The sequence below is a fragment of the Barbus barbus genome, assembly GCF_936440315.1.
Source record: "Barbus barbus genome assembly, chromosome: 6".
Lineage (NCBI taxonomy): Eukaryota > Metazoa > Chordata > Actinopteri > Cypriniformes > Cyprinidae > Barbus > Barbus barbus.
Window position 1 is genome coordinate 26209984 of NC_136734.1, and position 26239 is coordinate 26236222.

At 39.1% G+C, this 26239-nt stretch overlaps 2 protein-coding genes across 7 annotated transcripts; one reads left to right on the top strand and one right to left on the bottom strand.

Annotated features, from left to right (window-relative positions):
- The first annotated feature begins 1076 nt into the window (after window positions 1-1076).
- LOC306871781 (RING finger protein 214-like) lies at window positions 1077-22468 on the top strand. Of its 6 annotated transcripts, none has more exons than XM_079419934.1 (16): window positions 1077-1266; window positions 1411-1500; window positions 1586-1754; window positions 1833-1892; window positions 14764-14904; window positions 15263-15396; window positions 15949-16017; window positions 16111-16207; window positions 16299-16387; window positions 16492-16579; window positions 16665-16760; window positions 17579-18129; window positions 18279-18396; window positions 18501-18650; window positions 21517-21609; window positions 21699-22468. In XM_079419934.1, exons 2-16 carry the CDS (start codon window positions 1445-1447, stop codon window positions 21759-21761), a joined length of 1974 nt encoding a protein of 657 aa, XP_079276060.1. In that variant the 5' UTR covers window positions 1077-1266; window positions 1411-1444; the 3' UTR covers window positions 21762-22468. The 6 variants fall into 6 exon arrangements, with proteins under 6 accessions (XP_079276060.1, XP_079276061.1, XP_079276057.1 ...); XM_079419935.1 differs by having other exon boundaries at window positions 1589-1754; XM_079419936.1 differs by having other exon boundaries at window positions 1108-1223; window positions 1589-1754.
- LOC306871782 (apolipoprotein A-Ia-like) lies at window positions 22414-24926 on the bottom strand. Its single transcript, XM_079419937.1, has 4 exons — window positions 24883-24926; window positions 24734-24785; window positions 24406-24550; window positions 22414-23160 (listed from the first exon to the last, which is right to left on the bottom strand). Exons 2-4 carry the CDS (start codon window positions 24774-24776, stop codon window positions 22560-22562), a joined length of 789 nt encoding a protein of 262 aa, XP_079276063.1. The 5' UTR covers window positions 24777-24785; window positions 24883-24926; the 3' UTR covers window positions 22414-22559.
- Between the last annotated feature and the right edge of the window lie 1313 nt (window positions 24927-26239).

Here is a 26239-nt window from a genome sequence, read left to right on the forward strand (position 1 = left end):
GTAGTTGGAAGCATTAACACGAAAAGGTAACTCTAACTTGATGATCATGATCAAATGAATTTTACACAATCTGCAAAATTTCAGATAAAGCAGAATTGAAATGTGCCATTGGTTTCTAGAATGTGTTCCTTCTCTCCGGACTGGATCAGGCAGATCACTATCTGCACTCCCATTGGTAGTCGCTGCTCATTTGCATACACTGGAGAACTATTTCTTACTTTTATCCACATTTCCACTCTTTGACATGCATTTGAGCAAGCAGTTTTCAGTTAGTTTTCCTGACTGTGGCTGGTGTGAGCATCTTGAAGAACAATTGTCCTCATTCTGGTCACGCCCTGGGCATAGTATGGGTACTTCATTTTGCTGGTATGAGTCCTTTCCAAAGTATATTCTATCAAGGTATCTTGGAGGGAAGCCTAAGTCAAATCATGCAGATTTGCGTTCTACAACAATTAGCCTATAACTATTTGAAAAGTCAAATCCATCCTATTGGAACATACTGCTTATTTTGCTTCAGACTTAATATTAATTTCTTAAAATTATTTATAAATCTTGGCCGGAATTGTAGTATACACTCTAAAAAAAAGGTGCTATATAGCACTAAAAGTGGTTCTTTGGCTCGTAAGCATAAGGGAACCAATCTTGGTGCTTCAGTGGTTTTTCACCGGTTCTTTGGCACCGCTACCATATACAGAACCTGTTAAGCTCCTGTATGGTTCTTCAGCAGTTATTTGGAGTGATTAAGGTGCTGTATAGCACCACTGCTGTACAAAGAACCTGTTAAGCCCCTTTAAAGGTTCTTTACGAGCCAAAGAACCACTGTTGGTGCTGTTTAGCACCATTTTTTGGTGCTAAACAGCACCAAAAAACATGATTGATTAATAGGATATAGGATACCGGTTTCTCTCTTGTTTTTATATATATATATATATTTTTTTTTTTTTGAATAAGTAGCTTTTTGTTTCTTAACTTCCTATTCATTGTGCGCTTCACACTCCTTTCCAGTAGGTGGCGGGAATGCACCTTTTAAGTTGGTTTGCCAACCGCCATTAAATCCTAAAAGAAGAAGAACGTGTGCGACGTCACGTGACGTCCCGGAAGTAAAACAAGTCTAAATGATGTCATGAAAATTGCGACAGTTGTCTGTTCTTTTCATTTTTAAAAGAAAGGATCATTATTAATTTAACTTACTTAGATTACATACTGTATACACCGAGTACACTGTAAGTCATTTGACCATCAAGTCCAACTCTTTGAATGTTTAGTGTAAGTATTGGGCTAATATCAGCGCTTTTGGCGCTCATATTTCACTGTAAAAATGATTTAAAACCAGTGCATCGTCGGTATATATTAAGACGCGTTCATGAAAATACTGCCGCTTAGGTGTTCAATTTGAGTGTTGTATCTCAGATCCGGAGTCTTGTGTCGCTGAGTTTGTCTGTCAATGGAAAGTGAAAAACGCACCGAGTGGGGTTCGGCTTTAGATGAAGACATCGTTCAGTAAGTACAAAACCGCTTCAGGTAGAATTTAGAATTTTTTTCTACTTAAAATGAATCCGCTACACGACTGTCCCCGTTCTCTTGGCAGGGACCCCGTTTCTGCAGTGATTCCGCCGGGTCCTTCTCCATGGAGCCTATCAGCCGGGCCCTGGTCCACGGAGAGCAGCGTCCCAACAGTATTCAATCAATATGCTGAAGCGCCAAATTACAGCACGGTTATCCCCAGCAATGAAACACAGAGTCAAACCATACAGGTCTTTAGACCCTCGTAATGACACATTTCATCATTTAAATGTAGTTTTATGTAGTTTGATTGTTGTCTCCAACCATAGACGGAGGACTGGACAGAGGAAAGATCTACAAACACAAATGAGGACTGGGAAACAGACATGGTAAGCTTTAGTTGTGTGTGTGTTTGTGTGTTCTGATGATCATCACAGTGTGGGGACAAAAATCTGTTTACGGTCACATCATGGGGACCACAAATCAGGTCCCATGAGGGAAACCCATTTAAATGAAAAGAGGAGCTACTCTGGAGTTGCTGGTGAACTTTTTTTTTTTTTCTTTTTTTATATTGGTCCGTAACACATTTATCAGTTGAGGTGTGTGTGTGTGTAAGGGGTGCTCAGTTGCACCCCAAAACATTTCTGGCTCATAATGCACTCACTTGTTCACACACACAAATATTCCAAATATGTTTGGGTACAACCCACTTCCTAGTCCTCGTTAGCAAGAATTTCAGCAGAAAAATGAAAATGTAAGTGTTAAAGACACTACATACGGAGAACAAGGAAGAAGATTGTTTGCAGGGGATGCCAACTAAGGATCTAAGAACTTTTGCAGAGGATAAAAAGTGAAACGCAAGGTAAGCATATATGTATCCAACCAATGAGGTTAATTAGATATAAATAGGTAGCTAGTTAGCACTAATTAACTGTTGTGAGACATGAAATGTTTCTATGTTTTTCCAACTAGCGATCTCACAATCAAGTGTCTTGTCAAAACTTTTGCCTGAATGGCTGCTAATGGAGTGATTCTGTTCATATTAATCTGCTTTTTTTTTTTCTTTTGTCAGTGTTAGTGCTGGAAGAGGGCGGGGGTGGGTTATTTTAATGATATTAACATTTTACATGTTAATATTTAATATGATTTTTTTTTAATTGAATTTCTTATTTTATATTTCTTGTCAGGGCATTCCAAGGGGGTGGGGATTATATGTAGAATTAATGATCAATATTTGTTTTTACATTTAAGTGAATTTATTGACAACATACAAGCCACCGATCTTAAATGAAGTTCTTCACAGAGAAATTAAGTTAAAAAAAATAATAATAATAATAAATTGGTGGGTAGCTTTAAATGAAGAAAATATTAAACTTTTAAAATTATGAATGATTATATGTTATGACAGTATTTTAACTAAACATAGGTTTGTGTGGTGAGATTGTCCAATAGAGTATTTGGGATAAGGCCCAAAATTTGTAGTTAAATAATTACCCAAGGCTACCTGGGATTATATGAAAATAATGAGTTGTGTTGATGCCCTCAAGCCTAGCATTGTGCCAGGGATGCTTCGATCAATCGGCCGATAATCACATTTTATGACTCGATCGGTACTCACTACATTTGGCCGATCTCATGAACTGATCGCAATTTGATGACGTCAACGCGTGAGGACGAACATGTTGCATGAGGACATAAATGATTTGGTGCCGCAGTCATGTTGCTGGTGTGGAAATGCTATGACGTTTCGAGAAACAATGGAAAAATAGCGATTTGTCATGTATGTTTTGCATGATGATGAATGGATGGTTAATTTTTAACAGCAGATTCAGTGACGTTTAGAGCTGATCTGCGCATCACTGCACACGTCTGCGGCAGGTTACAGCTCCATGGGAACCGGAGCACTCAGTCAGTGCTTGTGTTTATACCAGCCACGCCATGGCATGTTTCTGAAGCACCTCTCCGCGCTGCTTGGCTAAATAATCTTTTGTGAGAGTTGGCACCGCTGCAGCCCACAAGATCCAGGGGGCGTGGTTGGATCAGATCCAACTCCACCCACCTTACATATACCTAAACCTACCCATCTCCACCCCTAAACCTACCCATCTCCACCCCTAAACCTACCAATCTCCACCCCCTAGATGTGGATCCAACCACGCCCCCTGGAGCTTGTGGGCTGTAGTGAGCCCTACTTGTGGAGGACGGAACAAAACCTCGTCGGAGCCGTAAGGGGTAACGGTAACATAATACGCTGATCATGGGCTGCTTTTAAATTAACATTTATTCATAAAACAAAATATCCTCTTTGGCCATATTAACATACTCGATAGTATTAACACAGGCTTTACTCCTTTCAAACTTTATCTGGAATGTCACCGTTTCTGTAGATATAACTGTGATCAAACTATTCCATTTTGTTCTTTCAGTAGTTTAAATGTTTACATTTCTTTTTTCCTCTTCAGTCTTATATTGGACAGTAGTAAACCTTATGAGTTACATCAGACTTCTCCATGTTGGAGTTTAAATGTTTCTATTTACTGTGTCCTGTCTCTAAAACTGGACAATGTTAAATTAAACCCAATGAGTTGCATCAAACTACTCCAGTTAGTTCTTTTAGGAGTTTTTTTTTTGTCCTGCTCAGACTTGTATTGGACAAAGTTTAAGTTACATCAGACTTCTCAATTTTAGGAGTTTAAATGTTTATTTTGTCCTCCACAGTTTACTATTGGATAATGTATAAATAAACCTTGTGGGTTGCATCAGACTGCTCCATTTTGTTTGTATTTATTTTTGTCTTATATTAAGTATCCTGATCTACATAATTTTATGCATAAACCTCATTTTAAAGGCATATAAAATGTTCACTGTATAAGGAATTTTTTTGATTATATAACATTTATAAAGTTTTAAGCATCAGAATCAGCATCGGTATCGGCCGAGCACCATGACAAGAAATCTGTACTCTGTATCGGCTGCAAAAATCCTGATCAGAGCATCCCTGCCAGATATTTAACTGAGGCTTAGTTCTCATTTCTTGTTTCATCGATACATTATGATAACATTGTAATTAATGTTTCATAACTATAATACAGTACAGTGTTACATTACAACAACATTCTTATCTGCTTATTGAACATACGAGTTTAATTCTTCATGTCCCCCTATTTTCACAGTTGTTCACACTTTCACATTTTTTTTCTTTCAGTCATCACGAATCAGCTCCCTTAAGGATGCCATGCATCATATTGTTTCAAAGACTGACAAAACATTCAATTTAGAGGTCAAGTATATCAATGCAGTGAAAGGTAAGGTGGTGTCTGGTGTGATTTATTGGTTAATAATTACTGTCATATGTGCATTAAATAGGCGCCTGGTTGCATATTTTTAATCGGCTATCAACTGTTGATTATTTTTTTTAGTGTGTGTAACTGGCATCCTTTATCTGCAAGCTTTTTTTATTTTGTAGCATTTATTTTCATAGACTAGTTGATGTTTTAAATCTATAGGTTTTCATTTATTAAATTTTTTTTTTTTTTTTGAAAATGTTTTTGATGTATTTTGCAGGACGTGGTCTATTTGCAAAGGGTTCCATTTGCAAAGGTGAATTTGTTGTTGAATATAGGGGAGATATAATAGATGATGCAGAGTTGCAGTGCAGAAGAAAACGTTACCACACATCCAGTGCTGCATTTATGTTTGAGTTTAAGTGGAGAGGGAAAACATGGTGGTAAGAAGTCAAGCTGCACCAAAGCTATATTTTTATGCTGTATTATAATAAATGAGGCACTGACTTGTGATGATGCGTTATATTACATGTATTTATCCTTTTATGTTTTCATATTTTTAAGTATCGATGCCTCTAGAGAAGATGGATCGTTTGGGCGGATAGTTAATGATGACCACAAACATCCAAACTGTGTGATGAAGAAAATTGATGTAAATGGGAAGATACACCTTTGTTTGTTTGCCCTGAATGGCATTAAAGAGGGAGAAGAAATTACATATGATTATGGAGGAGAAGAGTACCCATGGAGAACACAAGTATGTTGCACAGCACCGTGTTCAGAATGGCTTGTATTGTTGCAACGCATAAGTGGTAGTCTTATATTAGCAAGTTTTATCATTCACAGGGTTTTTTTTCTTGGTTAATTGTTTCTTTATAATGGATACTCATGACTTCCCCACAGCACACTTTTTAGTCATAGTTTGAGTACAAACGTTTTTGAATTTGACGAAACTGGTTGCCATAAGAAACTATATCTTTGTGTGTGAGAGGTCCTCATGAAGCCTGTTTTATTCAAGATGTGTGAGTGCAGACAGAGATCAGCTGGACGGGAACAAATGTTTTAAGATGAAGTTGATTTTATTCGGGAGTCATGCAGCATCTACATCATATTTATCTCCTATTATTACCCATTGTCTTTTACAGACAACCAGCATTGCTGCTAATACCAAGGCAGAAGGTGACTCTGATCCTTCCCCCAGGTCACAGAGTCAGATGAATGATGCTACTGGTCAAAACAACTCTCCTCAACAGGTATGTTCACATTTATCACTAAAGATTTAGAAGTCTACTGTCTCTCATTGTCATGTTTAAGTGTTTTTTTTTCAAGCATATTTAAGCTTAAGAACAAATTTATATTTTTACACTTCAAAAACCATAATAATGTAAAGTGTTGTTTATACTTTTGCTTTTTGTTTACAGATTGTGACACAGCTCCGAAATGAAAATGAGATTTGTGTACCAAGACTGACACGGACTAAAAGTATAATAGTAAGTCGAAGTCGTATTCTACTTGAAAATATTAATATATTCTTAGGTAATACATAATTTGGACTACAAAAAAACTAAGATCATCACTTTCAAGAATTTTTAATCACCTTTATTTAAGCCCAAAAGCATGTAATTGGTTTTTAATTAATATACCTGAACAATTAATTATCACAGCAGTTACCAATTAATGTCTGTTAAATTACTGATCAATTAATTAACTTTCTAATCATTATCTTTTTAGATGAAAGACAAAGATCTTGAAGATTCTGATGAACTCTTTGATTCTACACCACAGAGTTCAGATTATTACTTTACAGATACCACTTCTGAAAGTGACTTTGACAGTGATGCTAATCTTATACCAAACCAGAAAAAACTTAAGCTTCTTTATGATGAACTGGATGTTGATGATTCTGGCTCAATGAGTTCCCTTGACTGTGACACAGCAAGACCAGAAAAAACGCACAGCCTTGCATCTGAAGCATCTGGAAGAGAAGAACCATGTTCAAGTCAGAATGCAATAGATGGCATAGTTGTTAGTGCGTGCCAAAAAAGAGGTACTAGTAGAGTGTACAAGAGACATTACTGCTTGTATTGCTGGAAGTCTTATGCTAAGATGGCAAGGCATCTAGAAGGTGCACATGCAAATGAATCTGATGTGGCTAAAGCGCTAAGCTTTCCAAAGAGTACCAAGGAGAGAAAAAAACAGCTGGATTATATTCGCAACAGAGGAAACTATGCTCACAATGCTGCTGTTATGGAATCAGGAAAGGGGGAACTAGTGCCATGCAAACGACCATCCAAAGAAGCACAGGGAAAAGATTTCATGCATTGTGCATACTGTCAAGGACTTTTTGCAAGAAAGGTCCTGTGGCGACATATGCGTACTTGTATACTTCAACCACAATCGGTCACCGTCAAACCGGGAAAAAAGCATGTTCAGTCCATGTGTATATACACAGGGCCTGTGCCTTCAAACATGACCGAACAACTATGGGAAGTAATTGGTGTCATGAATCTTGACCCAATCACAGATATAATAAAAAAAGACAAAGTAATTATTGATATTGGTCAGCATTTGTTAAACATAGGTGGGCTATCAGCCAAGAATAAACAGTGTGTGCGAGAGAAGATGAGAGAATTGGGAAGGTTGGTTCACAATGCTAGAAGAGTCACCTCCTTAAAAACAATGGAAGATTGTTTAAATCCAAAGAAGTACATGGAGACTGTCAAAGCTGTCAAGTATACATGTGGGTATGAATCTGACAAGCTCAGGATTCCATCACTTGCAAAGAAGCTTGGGAATTCTCTGCTTCAGGTAAGCAAACTCTTAAAAGCTCAGGGCTTAATGTCAAGTGACGAACAGCAAGTGAAGAATGCCAGTGAGTTTCAAGACGTTCATCAGCAAAAGTGGAACGAAATGATCTTAGACACAACATTGAGGAATATAAGGGAAGCAAAGTGCAGTGTGCCCGAAAGTGACTTTGACAGTGATGCTAATCTTATACCAAACCAGAAAAAACTTCAGCTTCTTTATGATGAACTGGATGTTGATGATTCTGGCTCAATGAGTTCCCTTGACTGTGACACAGCAAGACCAGAAAAAACGCACAGCCTTGCATCTGAAGCATCTGGAACAGAAGAACCATGTTCAAGTCAGAATGCAATAGATGGCATAGTTGTTAGTGCGTGCCAAAAAAGAGGTACTAGTAGAGTGTACAAGAGACATTACTGCTTGTTTTGCTGTAAGTCTTATGCTAAGATGGCAAGGCATCTAGAAGGTGCACATGCAAATGAATCTGATGTGGCTAAAGCACTAAGCTTTCCAAAGAGTTCCAAGGAGAGAAAAAAACAGCTGGATTATATTCGCAAAAGAGGAAACTATGCTCACAATGCTGCTGTTTTGGAATCAGGAAAGGGGGAACTAGTGCCATGCAAACGACCATCCAAAGAAGCACAGGGAAAAGATTTCATGCATTGTGCATACTGTCAAGGACTTTTTGCAAGAAAGGTCCTGTGGCGACATGTGCGTACTTGTATATTTCAACCACAATCGGTCCCCCTCAAACCAGGAAAAAAACGTGTTCAGTCCATGTTGCCTGTGCCTTCAAACATGACTAAACAACTATGGGAAGTAATTAGTGTCATGAATTTTGATCCAATCACAGATATAATAAAAAAAGACAAAGTAATTATTGATATTGGTCAGCATTTGTTAAACATAGGTGGGCTATCAGCCAAGAATAAACAGTGTGTGCGAGAGAAGATGCGAGAATTGGGAAGGTTGGTTCACAATGCTAGAAAAATCACCTCCTTAAAAACAATGGAAGATTGTGTAAATCCAAAGAAGTACATGGAGACTGTCAAAGCTGTCAAGTATACATGTGGGTATGAATCTGACAAGTTCAGGATTCCATCACTTGCAAAGAAGCTTGGGAATTCTCTGCTTCAGGTAAGCAAACTCTTAAAAGCTCAGGGCATAATGTCAAGCGACGAACAGCAAGTGAAGAATGCCAGGGAGTTTCAAGATGTCCATCAGGAAAAGTGGAATGAAATGATCTTAGACACAGCATTGAGGAATATTAAGGAAGCAAAGTGGAATGTGCCCGCTCTCATGCCCTTTACTGAAGATGTCCAAAAAATGCACACACATCTCAGTCAAGTGCAAGATGAGTGGTACAAATCACTCTCTGAAAGTTCCTCTACTAAAGCCTGGATGGAGCTGGCAAAGGTTTGTCTAGCCCAGATAATTCTCTTTAACCGGCGCAGGGGAGGAGAGGTGGCGATCATGCCATTGTCTGCGTTTTTTTCAAGAGACACTTCTGATCCACATGAGGGTGTGGACTGGGCACTGTCCGAAGTAGAAAAAAAACTCTGCAGACACTTCTCAAGGATTATCACCATGGGAAAGTGTGGTCAACCAGTTCCAATTCTTCTGACTCCAAAAATGCTGTGTTCCTTAGAACTCCTTGTTAAGCAGAGAGAGCCTTGTGGGGTTCTAAAAGACAATGGTTACATGTTTGCAAGACCAGAAGCCATGACACATTTACGGGGGTCAAACTGCCTCCGTGGCTTTGCAAAGGCATGTGGTGCAAAGTGTCCCATATCACTGACATCTACCAGACTGCGAAAGCATGCTGCAATCCTTTCAACAGTGCTGAATATGACAGAGATGGACCAGCTGGCAAACTTTCTTGGACATGATATAAAAATGAATCGTGAATTCTGTCGACTCCCTGAGAAAACCCTGCAACTCGCCAAGATCTGCAAAGTTCTAATGGCTGTCGAACAAGGAAGATTAGCTGAGTTCCATGGCAAGAACTTGGATGAAATTGTGATAGATGCTGATGGTGTGTTTTAGTTGATTTTTGTTTGTTTGTTTGCTTGTGCTGTGCTTACCATTTGTTCCTTTCTGTTAAATCACATTGTTTCAAACTTTGTACTTTGTTTGGCCTCAACAGAAAAAGTTCTAGAAAGTGATGAAGACAGGACAATACAAGAGGGACACTGTTCATCTACTGTTTATGGTTAGTATTACTGTCAAACACTTTACCTGAGCAGGCTATACAGTTAAAAGTAAACTTCATGAGCACTTGGTTCTTTGTGGCAGCACTTTGTTGTACTATCATCATTATCAGTCAATAGAAAATAAAATTAACATGAAAGATTCCCCATTCATTAATTGAATATTATGTGGTTCAGTTATACTTCAAATGATGAACAGAAATGCATACGTAATGGCTTATTGCATGTTTATGCACTAATTATAATTTAAAACCATTAGTGCATGCTGCAAATTATAGAAGTTATATTTTGTCTGCCTTCTATAGTACATGTAAAGTATATATTTCTGAGAATATTGAGTTGATCATTTTTAAAAATTATTTTCCATAGAACCAATAGCAGAGGAGACACTTCCTCCTGCTGAGAGGAATGACATGCCACCACCACCCAAAAGACAAAAACCACCATCACCACCTTCAGGGTCCAGTGCTGTGAGGCCTTGTTTTCAAGGTGAACTCTCTACACATTTATATCAGTAATGTTTACGTCTGCTGCTTTTTGAAGATGCACTGTCAGTCTACAAATTAAACTAGAAATTACCAAATGTTGCAGTAGCAGGAATAGCTCATTACAAGAATATTCCCAATTTCCATGCCTCAGGCCAGTGGCCTGATGTATAAACATTGCACAGTCACAAAATGATGTTAATTTAACAAAGTCTAGAGGAGCACGTTCAGATAATCTACTCAATTAGCATGAGAGGAGACCTATGTTATATATAGCCAGCTCACCTCTGTCCCTACGGCAGTTTTCCAGTATCCCTCCACCACCCCACCCCATCCTCACTTTTGACTATTTCTGTCCCAGCTTGGGATATGGGGGAGTACTCTAGGTTCGGGCCATATTCTCAGCTCAAACTCCTCTCCTCGGACAGCACACACAACTTGTGAAATGGGCATTGAATTATGCTAAATATGCAGAGTCAATATTTACAGTGTTGACCCTTCATGGCCTCTGTAATTCTCTTCTGGATATCAGTTTTTGGGTCAAATCCTGACTGATGACTTTCCATTTTTGCCTTCGTCTATGGAGTTGATCACAGTTTGTTGGCTTCTGCTTGTCCACTTGGCTTTTGAGGATTGACCATAGGTTCTCCCATTTTATTAAGATCCAGGGAGTTACCAGGCCATGAATCCAGAATTTTAATGAAAAGATCTCCAAGCCCCTTCATCATCACTCTTGAATTATGGGAACAAATAGAAGAAATAAGGAAACAAATTAATATGTTGTGGGAACAAATTCTAAATTTGCGCCATAATTACGTTTGCGATCATTTTACTTTATATGGCGATAATGTTAATTGCAAATGTTGTGATTGGGCAGTCGTGGCCTAATGGATAGAGAGTTGGACTTGTAACCCAAAGGTCATGGGTTTGAGTCTCAGGTCCGGCAGGGATTGTAGGTGGGGAGTGAATAACCAACACTCTCCACCCTCAATACCACGACTGAGACCGAACCCCTAACTGCTCCCCGGCCGCAGCATTGGCTGCCCACTGCTCCGGGTGTATGTTCACTACTGTGTGTACACTTGGATGGGTTAAATGCAGAGCACAAATTCCGAGTATGGGTCACCATACTTGGCCACACACCACTTCCCTTTCCCTAAAATACAGTACAATACCATTTCACAGCCAACAATAGCTTTTATTAAAAGTAAAATGATCCCAAACATAACTAAGATGTGCTCGTTTCATTTAATCAAATGATTATAATCATCATACTACTTGCCTTATTTAGACTTATTTAAACGTTTCATTCAGATGAAGAAGCTGGGTGTTTTGAGTGGCATTTGCAGATCCTGTCATGCTGGTGACTATATGCCATCTGGCAGTATGAAGTGTAACGATTAATCGATCATTAATTTAAATTACAATTGATTATGGGATTGACATCCCTCGAACAAAATCTGATTTTAAGGATGAAATCTATGCAAAGACTTACACATGAGGCCCTAAATCACTAAATGCTGATCTTGATCAAGATTGCAATGCTCAGAAATCCAGTTGTAGTTTTTACGGTTACTTGGTTGTTGCTAAAATCTACTAGGCGCTTTAAATGGGACTAGTAACTTTGGCTGTTTTAATAATTAAATCATCAACAATAACTAACCCCTTGAGCAGTTATTGAGTGAATAGATGCATAGTAAAAACTTACATTACTCGTACTGTAGAAGCAGCTCAACTTCAAGTAGCTTTACTGTCATTTGAAATAATATGCTGATCATAAAAACTGATATAAGTTTCTTTACTTTAGATCAGAATTCCGGCACACACCCTTATTTATCTTGTCAATTTTTTTTCACCCATTTAAGGTCCAAGTACAAATAAGAAAAATCCCTGGCAGCAGATGGAGGTTCAGGCGGTGGAAAGGCACATGATGCAATTCATCACATCTTTTACTGTACCAGGAAAGAGTGACTGTGAGAAGTGTTTAAGGGCTGAACCAGAAGCTCTAAAGAACCGGGACTGGAAGAATGTGAAATTCTTCACATATAACCGTATTACAGCCTATAAAAAGAGTTTGCAGTGCAAATAATATGAAGGTTACCAACTCTCTGGTATGGTAGTTTTTGTTTACATTAGCCTTTTTTCTCTCTTCCATTGACTTTTGAGGTAGGTGAAATTGTGCCAGAAATACTTACACTATATCCAAAGAGGTCAAAACTCCAGCATAACTTGTAGGATATTAAACAACTTTATTGTAAGACCAGTTCTTTTCAGCGTGTAGCTTTCATCAGAAACCTATACTGCAAACAACATTTCAAATAGAGTGTGAAGCAAAGCAAAAAACAATAATGATTTATTTATTATTTTAAAATAAGAATTTGTTTATTCAACAATAATTTGCATCCAATTTACATATTTGACTAAAAGGAATTCAAAAGTAATCAGACTACATTACTTTCATATTGTGGTACTTAGATTAGGTCACTGAATACTTTTTTATGGAAGTAATTTGTAACTGTCACGGAATACATTTGAAAAGTAACCCTCCCAGCACTGCCAGTGGGATACCTACAAAGATATTTGTCACAGGCTGAAAAAGAAGCAACGGGAGTGTCCAACAGAGGACATGGGAGACAAATATTTTTAAGCAATATTGCTGTATGATTTATGATAACTGATGAAGGCCGCAAGCTGGAATGCAGTAGCAGAACTTGTTAAACAATTTTATAATTTTTTATACTTTTTAATATAAATATCATTTATTTGCAGGGTTTATTTGACTTTGTAAATGTTTGTAAAGTTGAACTCATTAAAAGTTTCATTCAACAAATTAAATGATCTGATGTCTTGAGGTTCATTTAGTAGTTATCAGTAGTTTTATTATCATGGTAAAGCACTCTTCACACCAAGGTAACAATAAAGATACAGTCTAAAAATCATTCTGAATACTAAAGAATAGCACAGTCCACATCACTGCTAAAACGATCACGGCACAGAGAGACACTCCCTGCGTCCCAATGTGCATACTATCCACCCTATCTGCCCTAAACGGTATTGAAAATTACTAATATCTCACAGAATTTAGGATGGATAGTATGCACATTGGGACGCAGGCAATATCATTGGGTTCCCTTTCAGATACATTTTTCTTCCAGCTAATGCATGATAAAAACAGCGACACCCAATCAGAATCAATCCTGCTGTAATGAGCTCGACAATTTAAAGTGACAGACGAGCATGCGCTTAGAATAAACAGACAATATTGTTCACTGGTGTGGATGCTGATATAGTTTTATTTATAGTTATTATTCTTGGAGTGAATGGGCCTTAAGAATTATCAGGGGAACTAGTAGCTGTGGATATACAGTTAAATCATTACAATTGAAGAAAATCGTTTGAAGTGGAAAGGTTTAAAGGTTTCACTTTTCACAGCCAGCAGTTCACTACAGTTTCACTCATTCATATGTGAATAGAGAAGTTTTTCACTTCTTTATCTGTACACTTCAATCACACTGCTATTCCTGTGAAACTTAGGAACATCAGTCAATCAATCAATTAGTCAAACCCCAAATTCTGCATGTTGTGACTGACGATGACTACATACAGAACACTAGGTGTTCTATGCATCATTATCACCAATTACAGGACTCATCACATCTCAACCACTACTTGGGAACAACTAATCTTAGCTAAATTTTAAAATTTAAACTTGTTTTCTACTACTACTGTATCTTTTAATTATACTTGTAGAAGTACAAATGGACAAATGCAATCTGATTTACTTGTTATAAATGCTTTTGTCATTACTAATATACATGTTACTGCAAGGTCCCCACAAATAAAATGGGTGTGTATTATGAAAATAATATACAAATAAGGTCCCTATCAGGCATGTTTTTTTTTTTTTTTTTTTTTTTTTTTTTTTTTAGAAGTCCCCATTTTGCATGGTCAAGTCATTACCTCGTCAGTTAATTTATTTGAAGTAGTGTATAGGCAATGGTTTTCTATACTTTTTTCAGACCTCTGAAACCCCTAAGCCTCTAAAGAGTGGTCCCCACAGGTGATGATCATAAAGTTGGACTCCATACAACAGGGAAAAGTGTGTGTGTTTGTGTGTAACAAGCTATGTACACGATGAACAGACTTGTAAGTACATTTGAAGTGGTCCTTGAAATGCTCATAAATTGGCCAGAACTTATCAAACCCAGAAATTTGTTATGGGTTTGCATGACAGTGTAACCAATATTTGATTGTGTGTATGTGAGTAACTATAGCCTTGTACTGCTGGACAGAACAACCTTGTTATTGTTCATTTGAAAGATTTGTAGCTAAAATGTCAAACTTGTTTTCTAAATTCGAGTTTGGAAAAAAAAATAGCCTTGGAACCCTGCACTCTTTATTTCCTGGAATAATAATTTGAATAGTGTCAGACTTTCAGACCCTAATGTATATCTTTCTTTCTCTCTTTCTTTGTAGTGTGCTTTAGAAGACTGCAGTATTGAGCTGAGTGAGCAGTATGAGGCTCTTATGAAGCAGCATGCAGCAGAGCAGGAGGAGCACAACCTCCATGTCGGCAGTCTGGAAAAGACGAGAGATGACAGAAATCATCAGTACCAGGTTCAGCATCACATTTTTATGAATGAAAAAAGAAACTACCACTATATACAGGGGCGCCGTAAGAGGGAGGAAGGTAAGGACGATTTTAAGAGCTCGACGCAACCCCCTTCCCCCCACGGTCAGCAATCTCGATTTCTAACGAAGAGGACCCCACCCCCTCAAAAAAGCAGGGGCCCGGGTGAATATCTGAAACGTAGCGGCGCCCCTGACTATATACAATCTGTAGAGGTTCTGACATTTACACATGGTTATATGAATAGCAGTGCTTAATCTCCTTAGAACTCCTTAGAAATGCTACTTTGTTCAGAAGCATCTTGCCTCATTTTTGTTGAAATTATAATTTTTTTAATTTGTATAGGGTTTTATTGAAAAAATTGAGTCTTTGCAAGTTAAATTGGAGCTGAACAGCAGCAAGACCACACGGAAAAACTTCACGGTAAAGCGGCAAGAGCTTACTGCAGAGAAAGAGCGGATGGAAGATGAGAAAACAAGGTAATTTATCAAATCCAGCTGTGCGCTTTGGGCAGAATATACACTGTTCAAAAGTAGTTTTTTTTTGTTTTTAAAAGAGGTCTTTTATTCTCACCAAGGTTGTATTTATTTGATCAAAACTAGTGTGAAACAGTAATAATATCACAATTTAGCCATTTTCTATTTTAATATATTTCAAGATTTAATTAATTTCTTTGATGGCAAAGCTGAATTTTACTTTGACTTATTTCAGTCTTCAGTGTCACATGATCCTTTTGAAATCATTTTAATATGCTGATTTGGTGCCCCAGAAACATTTATTATTATCACTGTTGAAAACAGTCGCTGCTTAATATTCTTATGGAAACTGATACATTAGTTTCAGGATCCTTTGATGAATATAAACTTTAGAATAAACAAAACATCTTGATTGCGTTTTTTTTTTTTTTTTTTTTTTTTTTTTAAATAACTCGTACATTATAAATGTATTTTGGTCAATTTTATGCATGCTTTCTGAGTGCATATAATATTGGATGGGTCATTGAATTTAAATAAGGCTTGTGTGTGTTTTAGACTGGCTCAAGAGCTGGAGGACACAGAAAAGAAACTCAAGATGCTGATTGAGGAACAAAATCAAGAAAAGTAAGAAATTAAAAACATAAAAGGAGGAAGAAATACAATGTCTCTGTATGTGTGTTTATCTGTTTTTTTTGTGTGTGCTTGTGTATGTGACAGGCTGTCCTGGGAGCAGGAAATAGCTGACCTGAGGGTGGAAATGGAGACACTCTGCAGACGGGCAGAGCAGGCCAGTCAGACCGTTCTTCAAGATAAGGTCAATTCTACACCTTCACAGCAAACATCATCTAGAAATCTCACTGACAGTGTAATGAATCAAGTATTTTTGCCTGTGCCTGTGTGAGCAGATAGCTGCGTTAGAGATGCAGAAAGAGCTTGCGCTTTCTCAAGTGGAGGACTGGATTGCAGATGCTGAAAAATATCTGAATTTTCTCAGGTACTGTGTGTGAATTAATGTCTGTTGAAAGGTATGCATGTACAATATGTTTGTATGCGTAAAGGGGAAATGATTCATTTTGGATTTGTGCTTATTCTGGACAGATTAAATCCTTCCCAGAACCACCTGCTCCAGCGGCAGAAGTGGGAGCAGAATGTAGCGATCATCCGCAGCAATCTGGTGGGACTAAAGGTGAGGGGGGGAGCTATTAGGTGGATTACAGGTGAAGGCAGTTAGCAGCTTCTCTCACTCTGTCCTTTGTGTTTTTCATTCACAGAATAAGTTTAATGAAAATCATCAACTCCTGCAGAGAGGTGAACAGCTGGACAGTTTGCCTTCAGTCTCGCTCCCGTATCTTCCACCAGTGCCTACAGTAAGTGTCAGTTTATTCATATACTATATGGCCTAGGGTTGGAGGTGCATTGCCGTTCAAAAGTTTTTTGTTTTTTTTGTGTGTGTTTTGTGTTCACCAAGGCAGAATTAATTTGATCTAAAATAATCAAAGGATACAGTAAAACATTATAATAATATTGTGAAATATTATTACAAGTGAAAACTATTCTTTTTGAATTGTATTTTAAAATATAATTCATTCCTGTGATGGCACAGCTGAATTACTCCAATCTTCAATGTCACATGATCCTTCAGAAATCATTCTAATATGCTGATTTGGTACTCTACTTTTGGTACTCTAGGATAATTTCTTATCAATGTAAGGGGAAAAAAATTTGAGGAAACCATAATACAATTTTTAAGGATTTCTTGATTTAATAGAAAGTTCAAAAGAACAGCAATTATTTGAAATAGAAATCTTTTGCAGCATTGTAAAGGTCCTTAATGTCACTTTTGATCAAATAAATGTGTCTTTGCTGAATAGAAGTATTACTTTCTTTCAAATTCACTGAAAATTCTCACTGAACCAAAACCATTGAACGCTAGTGTATGATGGCATATGCTGTGCTGTTGTTGAATTGATAATCTATCAACTGGAGTTGATAAATTAGCTGTTTAAGAGTAGCTTTCCACAGTTCGAAACATGGCCTATCCAGTCATATTTATGTTTTGTGAATATAATGAGACTGTATTTAAATGTAATTTTTTAATAATTTTTTTGCATATTTTTAGTTAAGAAGTAATTATATAAGTAATACATATTTTATTTGTGTATCATTTATTTTTGGCTTTCCGAAGTTGGAGATGATAATGAGTCCACTTCAGAATCCTGCATCCCATCCTGTTTTCAACAGTGGTCTGCCGACTACCACAACTTCTCCTCCTGTAGTTCACTCCTCAATCACACCACCCCAAAGGGTCACACCACCACTTTCTGCCCTATCTCCTCAAACCACACCATACCTACCCGTCATGATAGGTCTACAATCTGCACATGTCCCAAACATTTATGTCCCCATGACAACTCATGCAGCTGTCCCTCAAATACCCATTCAAACGATCTCCCTGCCTCAAACCTCATCCCATACACCTGTCACACCAGCCCCACAGATCCTACAACAGACACATGTAAGCGTTCCAGCTGCCTCAGCAGGCGCCTTTGTTGTAGTGCCAAATAATCAAGGAGCCAGTTTTCAACTCCAAGCTGCAGTGCGCCTTCCCCAAACATTCATGCCATCCACGTCTGCTCGTAACTCCTCCCCCCAGCCCCTTCCCTCCAATCCTGCACCAGCAGGAAAACTGGACAAGCTGCTGGAGAGACTGGGCTCACATTTCCCACAATGCACAAGGTACTGAAATCACACAGTTTTTTGATAAGCTTGTTTCCTTCCGAGTACAATTTTAGGAGCCAGTGTAATTTTAGTAGATTTTTTTGTCTTCCTTTGACACAGTTTGTTGATTGCTTTTTGTAATTGATCTCTGTTTTTGTCTGCATTAGAGATCAGTTGACACGTGTTCTACAGCAAATCAAGAGTGAGCGTGGTACTATGGCCGGCATGTCGATTGATGATCTTACTCAGCAGGTTGCACTAAGACTTGCGCAGAACCAAAAACCGGTGTGTAATCAAATAATTATTATTTCACTCGTACAGTGTGATTTTATTGTTTGTTTCGTTCTATGCATTGCCCCTTATCATTTTTAACTTTATCGCTGTTGTAGCCTCCAGGGCCTATAGCACCTCCATCTGGAGCAAGAGCCTTTCCTGCTTCAGTTGGTCCGATTCAGCGTCCCGTTGCCCAGCTGCCGCATCCCATGAGGCCTCATTTCCAATCTCCAGTTGCTCAGGTCTTCCACACAAGACCTCTGCAGGTAAAATTCTACTTTAAACCCTTTTTCTTAAATCATATTTAACAAAATCCTCTGAACTATAGGGGAGTGAAGGGTAAGCTGTGCCACTTTTATCCTGAAGTTGTGAGTCAAAGGTAAAACTAATATGCCTAATTCAGGATGTATGCTATTAGCTTAAGACAAAAAATGTTTTTAAAAAAAGACTTGACTTTACTTTACTTTTAGTCATTTAGCAGACGCTTTTATCCAAAGCGACTTACAAATAAGAAAAAGTAACTAAAACTAAAAGTCAAAACTCTGTAAATACTATATACACACATTTAAGAAAATAAAGAAATTAAATAAAATTGACCAATGCATACGACAACATTTCAATACTAAACATTTAAATGAAAACAAAAAAATAAGCTAAAAACAATTCAAAATATTAAAACAACAAAAGGTATGAGTATAATAATGCTTCTAACATAACACTAAGCCAAACACCAAAAAACAACTACATGTGTATTGTGACGAGTCGGCTGCCTCCCCCCTGTCCATCATCACCACCCCGTCCCATATTCGCCACCCTTCACCAGGCTCCCGACAGGAGTGGGTGTGTGAGAGAGGAGGGGCGCTGAAACAGCCAGGGCTGGCGGCGTGTGATGAGGCGCACCTGACGTGAATAGAGCCTCATCACCGCCGCCGTTAAATGCCGAACGCGCCTCTCCTCGGGAGACCGGTCTCTCCCCCGTGCATGCACGCTGGTGTCCTCGTGGGTCCAGGAAGGGAGCGTCGAGCAGGACTGCCGCACCCGTGAGACGGCTGACGGGCCAGGATGCCGGGCCGTCGAATCCCCCAGAAGCGCCGGGAACCGAAGAGATGGACGAAGCCGCGCAAGAGACGCCGCCGCCACTCGCTCCCGGCCCCGAGAGGGGAGCGCGTGCGGCCACCGGACTCCGCCCCTTCCCTGGACCCTTCCCTCCTGAACACTGCCCTCCTGCACAGCCCCGCAGCACGACGAGGACACCAGATCCCCGTTTATTTTGGACACTTTTCCCCCTTTGGACACTTTATTTTAATATTGTTTAATAAAAACCTCTCCGAGGCTTGACGCCACGCCCACTGTGTCTGTCGTTGGCTCCTCCCGCCACAGTGGTGGAGAATGCGGGCAGGCGGAGCCTAGACAGCGCAGTTGGGCAACATCTGATGACGTCATCCCCTCTCGCTCGCGAAAAGCCGTGGAACCCGCACGGGGACAGAGGAACGACGGGGACAGCCTCCCAGCCACCGAAGGGGTAAGTGACGTTCTTTCTATTGGTCATTTACCCTGTGGCTGGTTGAGGCTGACAACTAATACCCGGTTTCTCTGTCCCGGTTCCGGCGCGGTGCGAGAGGGAGCGTTGCCCGGAGAGGAATCCCTGCCCCGCCCACTCCGACCGCTGGAGCCTGGTTGAGGAAGGTAGCACTCCTGCGTGGGCGGCGACCCTAGGACGGGGATGTCGCTTGGGGGGGGGAATGTGACGAGTCGGCTGCCTCCCCCCTGTCCATCATCACCACCCCGTCCCATATTCGCCGCCCTTCACCAGGCTCCCGACAGGAGTGGGTGTGTGAGAGAGGAGGGGCGCTGAAACAGCCAGGGCTGGCGGCGTGTGATGAGGCGCACCTGACGTGAATAGAGCCTCATCACCGCCGCCGTTAAATGCCGAACGCGCCTCTCCTCGGGAGACCGGTCTCTCCCCCGTGCATGCACGCTGGTGTCCTCGTGGGTCCAGGAAGGGAGCGTCGAGCAGGACTGCCGCACCCGTGAGACGGCTGACGGGCCAGGATGCCGGGCCGTCGAATCCCCCAGAAGCGCCGGGAACCGAAGAGATGGACGAAGCCGCGCAAGAGACGCCGCCGCCACTCGCTCCCGGCCCCGAGAGGGGAGCGCGTGCGGCCACCGGACTCCGCCCCTTCCCTGGACCCTTCCCTCCTGAACACTGCCCTCCTGCACAGCCCCGCAGCACGACGAGGACACCAGATCCCCGTTTATTTTGGACACTTTTCCCCCTTTGGACACTTTATTTTAATATTGTTTAATAAAAACTTCTCAGAGGCTTGACGCCACGCCCACTGTGTCTGTCGTTGGCTCCTCCCGCCACAGTATGTACAGCCACACATATACATATACATACATATAAAAATAAATTCAATATATATATATTATTTCATTTCCATAGAGTATGAAGTACTAAAATAACTGAATGAACAACCTATACAGACATCAACACTGAGCCAAGCACACGTTTTAAAACAACAACTTACTTACACATAGTAAGAAATGGTTATAAAAACTGAAACAGAAGTGAAACGCGTAGTAGGAAAGAGAAAAAATAAAAATAAATACTTATATCCTTTGCCGGTGTCCCTGTCCGGTGGAGTCGCATGGTAGAGTCGATGATCTTTACACTCTTCGATCTTCACACGAGGAGGGCTTTACACGACGGCTGCCGCAGTATAATAACCTTTTTTATACCTATCTAACAAATCACTATTTGAATTCAGCTGGACCCACTTTCCTGTTTGTCACAAAAAATGGCCAAGCAAGTGCAGACACTGACAAGATACGCGATACAGTATGAGACCAAACTAAAAGAGACGCATTAACCCCATATTACAGGGTATTAAATCTTTTCAGAATATTTTAACATAAAAGTTAACACGTTAACAAAAATTATTACTGTTTTATAATCTCATTACAAAACCCTGCAATGTTTTACAGTAGGGTAATGCTGCATATTATTTCCTAAGGTATATCCATAAACCAACGAGGAAAACCAGTATTCAGATTTTTTGAATGTATTAGAATACCTTTAATAAAAAATTTACCATATAAATGTACAATCTTTTTCTCTGTCTCTCTCAGTCCTCTGCCCAAAAATGTTGTTTGATGTGTCAGAATCCTGTGGATGCTGGAAGCCAGTACAACACCAAGTGCTCCCATACCATACACAAAGACGTGCGTGTGTAACCTTCAGAAAATACATTTAAGGCACATTATTTGGCTTGTCTGTGTTCTAATAACTGTTTTTCTCTCCTTTTCTTTAGTGCATTAGTGTTTGGCTCAAGACTAGCAAGAATAACTCCTGTCCTTTCTGCCCATCCAAGTGAGGTCTGACTACAGGACAAAACATAGCTGAGCCTATACATGCAACAAAAAAAAAGTGGAATGATCATATACATAGTTATCAAGACACTTGTGAATTAAGCTTTTGTAATTTTATGGTAACTCTGGTTAATATAAAAACATATTGTTCCATTCCTGGTCAGTTAATTATTATTATAAGGACAATATGTTGTTATACTAATTGATGCTACTTTGCAGATCAATGGAAACCCTCACAATATGAATAGTAGTTTTCTTTCAGTATTCAGTGTTAATCCAAAGTATTTCAAACAGCCCCTGAAGTATAATCCTCGTGTACGCTTTTATAAAGGTCATATACCATACAAACTCCAAAACAAAATAAAATGTTTCTTTCAGAACTTTTCCAAGTGATACAAAACTGTACTTAACTGGAAAGTGCTGCAGTTATATTATTTCTGTATTTTATTAAATTAAGGATCAACAGAGGCCTTTATGTGGAGAGCTTTATACATTGAGGAGATGTTTTGTAATCACTGATAGTTACCCTTTTTTTAAATAAATGATAATATTGTTCAATATAAAAACTGTATTGGGATATTATACCGTATTGTTTCAGAATGGAAGAAAACATTGATGCAAAATAACTTTTTTTTTTTTTTTGCATTTTATTTCTTTGCATTATTACATCAAAGATTATTTAACTTGAAAATAATAAACATTCATAACACAGCCCTTGCATCTACTCTCCTTCCTTCACCAAACACAAGAATATCTGTTCTTTGCTGTTGCCTGAGGATCTGTGTGCAAAGTCCTTGTGCATTTTATGCCTGGATGGCTTTGGAGATGGTTTCATACACCTGTGCAAACCTGGCCCTGGCATTCTCCATGTAGGGCTCCATGCGTGTCTGGAGGTCCTGGGTGTGTGGGGCAAGCTTCTCTCTGGCCTCCTCGACAGCCTTCATTAGCTGTTCCTTGTATTCCTCAGCATAGGGGGTGGCCATGGTCTTCAGTTCCTCCAGACTCGCGGTCATTTTGGTGCGTATGGCCTCGACCATCGGCACGAGTTTAGACTTGGTCTCCTCAACGTTGGTCTCGAGCTTCTGCCTCATCTCCTCCAACAGGGGCTGCAGCTTGGCACGCAGCTGTTCAGCATTTTCACGGTTCAGGTTGGCATACTCCTGGAAGACGGGCTCCATCTTTTCACGGTACTCCTCAAAGTGCTTCTGCAGCACCCCGTACAGCTCAGCACGGTGGGGCTCCAGCTTGGAACGGAGGTCCTCGACGTCAGTCATGACACGCTCGCGCAGCTGCTTGGTGTTCTCCAGGAACTGGTTGGAGATGGTCTCAGCGTATGGAGTCAGAGTCTGGGAGGTGGACTGGGCATAATCTTGGAGCTTAGTCAGGCTCTCTGAAAGTTGCACCCTGAAGACAAAAGAACATAAATTTGGGAAACTCAAACACAAACCATTTCAGGTGAAATCTAGAATCATAAATCACACTTTGCTTGTTCATTAAGGTCAGACGAGAACTGGCCACCCAACTGAGCCTGTTTTCTCCCAAGGTTTTTTCTTTCTTTTTTTCCCTCCCTCCACTACTATCCCATGGAGGTGTGGTTCCTTGCTGTTGCCTTTGGCTTGCTCAGATGCTTAATATCAATACAGTAATATCAGTGATTTAACGGCACTGCTAATATAGAATGATAATATTTGAAATGAATTGAGCTGGTTAATGACACAAACTTTACAACGTCGACACCGTTATTAATCTGAATTGAATCAATGTTGCACTGACTTGAGCTGAATAATGATATGTGACCTTGGATCACAAAACCAGTCTTAAGTCGCTGGGGTATTTTTGTACCAATAGCCAAAAATATACATTGTATGGGTTTATTGAAAATTATTGATTATTAGGATATTCAAAAATCATTAGGATATCAAGTAAAGATCATGTTCCATGAAGATATTTTGTAAAATTCCTACTGTAAATGTATCAACTTAATTTTTGATTTGTAATATGCATTGCTAAGAACTTCATTTGAACAACTTTAAAGGCATATTTTGATTTTTTTTTTTTTTTTTTTGCACCCTCAGATTCCAGATTTTCAAATAGTATCTCGGCCAAATATTGTCCTATCCTAACAAACCATACACCAATGGAAAGCTTATTAATTCAGTTTTCAGATGATATATATAAATCTAAATTTTAAAAAAATTGACCCTTGTGACTGGTTTGTGGTCCAGGGTCACATACTGCATTATGTGGAGCTGCTTATAGCTGAAATAAACTTGTTTAATAATTTGCAGCATTAACAGTTATTGACCGGAACTGAAACGACACTTGAGCTAAATTGAGCTGAATAGCAATACCATTTACTTTTGTAGATCTCCTTTAAAGCTGACATTAAATTAGTTCATAATTGAGGCAACATTAACACTATTTTCTTTTTAATGTGAAGCTACTTTGAATCAATCTGTATTATATTAATATCAGACTTGAATTGATGAGATACTGAAGTGTGACATGATGCTCTTATTTTGAGAATGAATTGAAGGGGGAAAAAAAGGATTTGGGAGATTAAAAACCACAAACAGCAGATTAAGTCGCAAAGAAAAGAGTGAGAGACATGACAATGTAGAGGTCATCATGATAAAATAAGGCTCTTACTTGTATTGCTGGTAGTCGGTTCCGTCCAAATTGTCGAGGGCCTTCTGAGCTTGCTCCTTGACCTGGGTCAGGTACACCAAGGCTGCTGACTTGTAGTGCTCCAGCTGAGAAGGAGCATCAGCCTGCAGGAAATGGGCCTGGGAACCTGAGAAGACACGGAAAAAGCTTCAGAAACCAAAAGGGAGGACAGTGAAGTCTTTAAACTATGTCAAGAAACAGGTGGTCAAATAGTCACCATTAAAAAAACAAAGCATTAACAAAATAGTTTTTGATTAGTTAAACATGAAGTAAATTTAAATTACTAAAGAAAAATCAGTATGTTACTTACCCACAGCCAAGAGGATGGTCAGTGCAAGAGCCACGAATTTCATGGTTAAACTCTGAAAGAGAAAGCATTTATTATAACGCTGTTCAACAAAGATTTACTTGGATATTCCCTTGATCCATTCCTCCTCTCCTGCTGGTTTGATCTCTTACCTGAGTGGTGCTTCTCTGAATGTGCGAGGACGGACAGCAGAGGCAAAGGTCTTATATAGGGCAGGAACAGAGCATGTGGATTTGGAACCCTGTCCTCTTACACATCAGAGGTTCAAAGGTTAAGTGCAATAAGAGATACCTTTTAGATATCTACATATACGTCAATGCACGTTCTCTGTCAGTCTCACAAAATGGAATTACTTGTAAATATTCAATGGCACTATTTCTGCCAGAGAAAATATTTTAACTGGCATTTCTAAAGTTATTTTTTTCAGATATTACTGAAATCTACATTAGTTAAATCTCTGCAACAGCATATCAATTTTATGAGATGTTTAACTGCATCTAAACAATGATTCTTGGGACAAATATTTATTTAGTAAATCAATATTTACTGAATACAATTCAGCATTAGAAGCCAGAAACTCTAAATTGTCTAATGCAGAGCTTCCCATACTTCAGAGGGGTAAGGCCCCCCCAAAACATAGCAAAAGCTCCACGACCACCCCCCCCTCTTCAAACTTCTTTGTAAAAAAATATTTGATTAATAGTATATATATATATGCATATATATATTGTATATTCGATATGTTTAATAAAGCAGATTGTCTCTTTGCACAAAATTATCAACATTTATTAACCAGTTTGTAAGAATTTCATGTGAATTATGAGAACTACCATAAAATTTAATAATTTTATATGCTGGTGAAAGTAAGATGATGTAAACATTCTTTACAAATATATTTAAATCCATCACACTACATACTTTCTGCATAGGCTTACTATTTACAATTATATTGCATCAAAGTGTGTAACAGAGAACAATTTAATTACAATAAAATATATTAAGAACAAATATTTTAATTATTTTAATATTTTGATTTAGCGTAGCTACGCCCCCTGCAATACCGCTACAGCCCACCGGGGGGCCGCGGCCCACAGTTTGGGAAGCACTGGTCTAATGTAAATCTAAGTGCTGAAATTCAGCAGTTAAAGAAAGCTAGAACAAAACTTTGATTATATTTTGGTGCTCTGTCAGTTGCATTTATTGGTTTGTGATTAAGCAGTTTGTTATTGAATACAGTGCATTCATGAGATTACATTTGCTGTCATAAACTGGTAATCGTGAATCTATGACAAGACTGATGTTATCTCAAAACATTTAGCAACGTGTAGCAAACCTTGATCTCCACCTCCTGCTCCAAATCCTATTTTATCAATTGCCAACCAAACAAAAACATAACTAGTCAGGGGTCATTGATCAACTAGTTATCTTTGTCCCTTGATATACTCGACTGTTCACATTCTCAAGCAAAAGTCTCTTGATTGGCTTATGCTGAGTAGAATTTTGATTGAA

Coding starts and splice junctions, on each gene's coding strand:
- LOC306871782 (XM_079419937.1), bottom strand. CDS start 24,776: ATGAAATTCGTGGCTCTTGCACTGACCATCCTCTTGGCTGTGG. Junction 24,551..24,733: donor GACCATCCTCTTGGCTGTGG/GTAAGTAACATA, acceptor GTGTCTTCTCAG/GTTCCCAGGCCCATTTCCTG. Junction 23,161..24,405: donor ACCGACTACCAGCAATACAA/GTAAGAGCCTTA, acceptor TTTTGTCTTCAG/GGTGCAACTTTCAGAGAGCC.
- LOC306871781 (XM_079419931.1), top strand. CDS start 1,445: ATGGAAAGTGAAAAACGCACCGAGTGGGGTTCGGCTTTAGATGAAGAC. Junction 1,755..1,832: donor CACAGAGTCAAACCATACAG/GTCTTTAGACCC, acceptor CTCCAACCATAG/ACGGAGGACTGGACAGAGGA. Junction 6,278..6,518: donor CACGGACTAAAAGTATAATA/GTAAGTCGAAGT, acceptor TTATCTTTTTAG/ATGAAAGACAAAGATCTTGA.